This window comes from Octodon degus, unplaced genomic scaffold, assembly GCF_000260255.1.
Source record: "Octodon degus isolate 3935 unplaced genomic scaffold, OctDeg1.0 scaffold00029, whole genome shotgun sequence".
NCBI lineage: Eukaryota > Metazoa > Chordata > Mammalia > Rodentia > Octodontidae > Octodon > Octodon degus.
This window is the reverse complement of record NW_004524605.1, coordinates 10,819,922-10,822,451: the sequence shown is the minus strand read 5'-3', so window position 1 is coordinate 10,822,451 and position 2,530 is coordinate 10,819,922. Positions and strand designations below refer to the sequence as shown.

Below are 2,530 nucleotides of genomic sequence, written 5' to 3'. Positions count from 1 at the left end.
AAAATAAAAATAAAATGAAAAATCAAATGTTAGATAAAAAGTCTTCTTAAAAGGTAAATAATTCCTGAAATATATTTTATAAATCTAGACTGTCATGTACCAAAGTTGCTTAATAAAATAACATGCATATGCATTTTCTGAGAAAATTCCATTTAAGCCTTCCATGCAAATGATTATCTATCAGTGTAGCTTGCAGTACCAAGAAAGCCCAACAATTATTCATCACTATTTCATTTCATTAAATAGGCACATTGTAAGAATGAGCAACAACTGGGCATTCCGTAACATTTGGCTCTTTCACCCAATACTCAAGCAGGAACTGAAACTAGCAGGAAGTTTGAGTCCGGGAGCAACTCTCCCCTCATTATGAAGGATTTTCAACAAAGAACAGCATGAGAAAGGTACAGTGGCAGATCCAGGAAGAAAGGCCAGGCTCCCAGAACAGGAAATCCATTTGACTATCAATCTGCAAACTGCGTTTTATTAAAAATGTAATTACCCACAGAACTCTTATTTGCAGAACCTGGTGAAGCTGTTGACATTTGACGCTTCATGAAGGTCTCCGCCGTCATCATGGAACACGGAACCTTCCTTGTAGGGCTCAGTGTTTGTGCAGAAGTAGTTTTTCTCTCCTTAAAAGGCATAAAACCCTAGGGGAAAAAGTGCTTTATAGCAGCAGCATCTCATGCCAGTTGTCAGGGGGAAAGGAGAAGGAGCAAGGTGTTGGGGTCCTTTCTCATCTCTTTCTGGACCCCTGTCACCCTCACCTAGCTGGTCCAGGGCAGTATGGGAAGCTGGCACACACGTCCTGGGGGACATGAGTGACCCACATTCAGTTTAATGCTCTGCTTTCACCCACTTTAACTTCTAAGTAATTCTTGAAACCAGGAATGCCACATTTTCACTTTTCACTGGCAACTACGAGTCAGGTAGCCAATGGCCTTACCAAGCCCCTCATACATCTGTGGGGGCCCCAAGATCTTGCGGTAGTCACTGCCACCGCTTCCATCCCCTGCCAGCTCCCAGAGGTGGCGTACTGCCTCAGAGCTAGAGTTCAGGACCAGCTGGCAGGCTAACTCCCCCTTCACCCATCTAGCTTTGGGACCTTGATTTCCTCAGCTCTCTAATGAGGACAGCATTTGTTCCACCTTCCAGAGGTGTGAGGAGATTTAAATGAGATAAACCACATCAAGGCCTGAGAAGGGAGTCTCCCCACAAAGGTGAGGGCCCCTGCTGTGGATTTTCACATACTGCATGGGGTGAGGAAAGGAAAGGAGGAAGGGCCTCTGTTTCCCCTGTGAGACAGGGCATGCCTACCCTCACAGATGACCTTCACTGTCCCCCCCTGCTGTTATGTTTCTTTTTCTTCAGTGTACATGACTGAGCTAAGTAGCCAGGCCTTTTTATGTTTTTAATTTTGAGATGAAATCTTGCTCAGCCACTAAACTGTCCAGGTCAAGTTCAAATTTATAATCTTCCTGCCTCAGCTCCATGGCTTCGGGCCTGTGGCAATGCAGAAACTTCTTGGCAGCAGGCCTATGGGGGACAACTGCCTACCTCATAGCAGAGGGACAAGGAAAGAGCCAGAAAGCAAGGGGTGATCCCTCAAGTCCCGACCCCACACCCACTCCCTCCAACAGGGCCCTGCCTCCTACGTTTCCATTTCCCTCCCAAGAAAGCCACCACGTCATACTTTCATCATGGATTTGGCCATTGGGCAGTCAGTCCAATGGTAGAAACAGCAATTGAGGTAAGAAGGTAGTAGTGCGCAGTGCTAAGACCAGGCAACCCCAATGATGTGTTCTAAATATGCAGGATGGATTGTACTCAGCATTTACATACATTATCTCACTTAATCCCCTTACTATAAGAGAGACAAATACAAATCCACATAGTTACTGGAGGGCAAGGAAAGGATTAAGTCTGACCCCAGACCCAGACTCTTAACAACCGCCATGGAATATTGAGTGGAGGGAAACTTTATGGAGAGAGGTCAGGCTCCTGGATCCATGCATGGGCAGTCTGGGCCACACCATAAATTTTTCAGTTTACAAACTCAGACCAGCCTTCAGTGTAATGTTACCCAAGCTGAAAGCATTTTCAAAAAATTCTGTTAGCTCATCACACATCCTCAAGCGGCATACTTAAGAAAGTTGTCTGAATGCAACTGGATTTAAAGTATCCTTCATGACCAAAGGACATTCCTCATTGCTCCAGAGGACAAAGTTGGGATCATTGTAAGGGATTCGGGTAACTTGCCTTCAAGAACTGGTGTAAGATTCTCCCAAGACAGTCACCCTCATCTGAGGTACCGATTTCCTGGCACTGGTGGTGAAGAAAGCAAGTGAAGGGTCCCTGCCCAGATGTTGTACTCTGTAGGAGATGTTTGCCCCAGCTGGGAGCAAGACATGATGATGCTTACAAAGTCAGCTGTACAGGATTCTGTGCTTGTGGGACCAGCCAAATGAAACTGAGTTTAAGGCATAGTGTGAACTATGTGCACTTGTGCTGAGAGAGCAAGAGAAAAGGA

At 45.6% G+C, this 2,530-nt stretch overlaps 1 protein-coding gene across 1 annotated transcript in view; it reads right to left on the bottom strand.

Annotated features, from left to right (window-relative positions):
- Positions 1-510: 510 nt before the first annotated feature.
- LOC101583359 (60S ribosomal protein L32-like) overlaps positions 511-2,530 on the bottom strand; it is a 109,442-nt gene continuing 107,422 nt past the window's right edge. The window contains exons 3-4 of the mRNA XM_012514312.1: positions 947-1,036; positions 511-632 (exon numbers count right to left, since the gene is read on the bottom strand). Coding sequence (XP_012369766.1) covers positions 511-632; positions 947-1,036 — 212 coding nt within the window. The remainder of the gene's footprint in view (positions 633-946; positions 1,037-2,530) is intronic.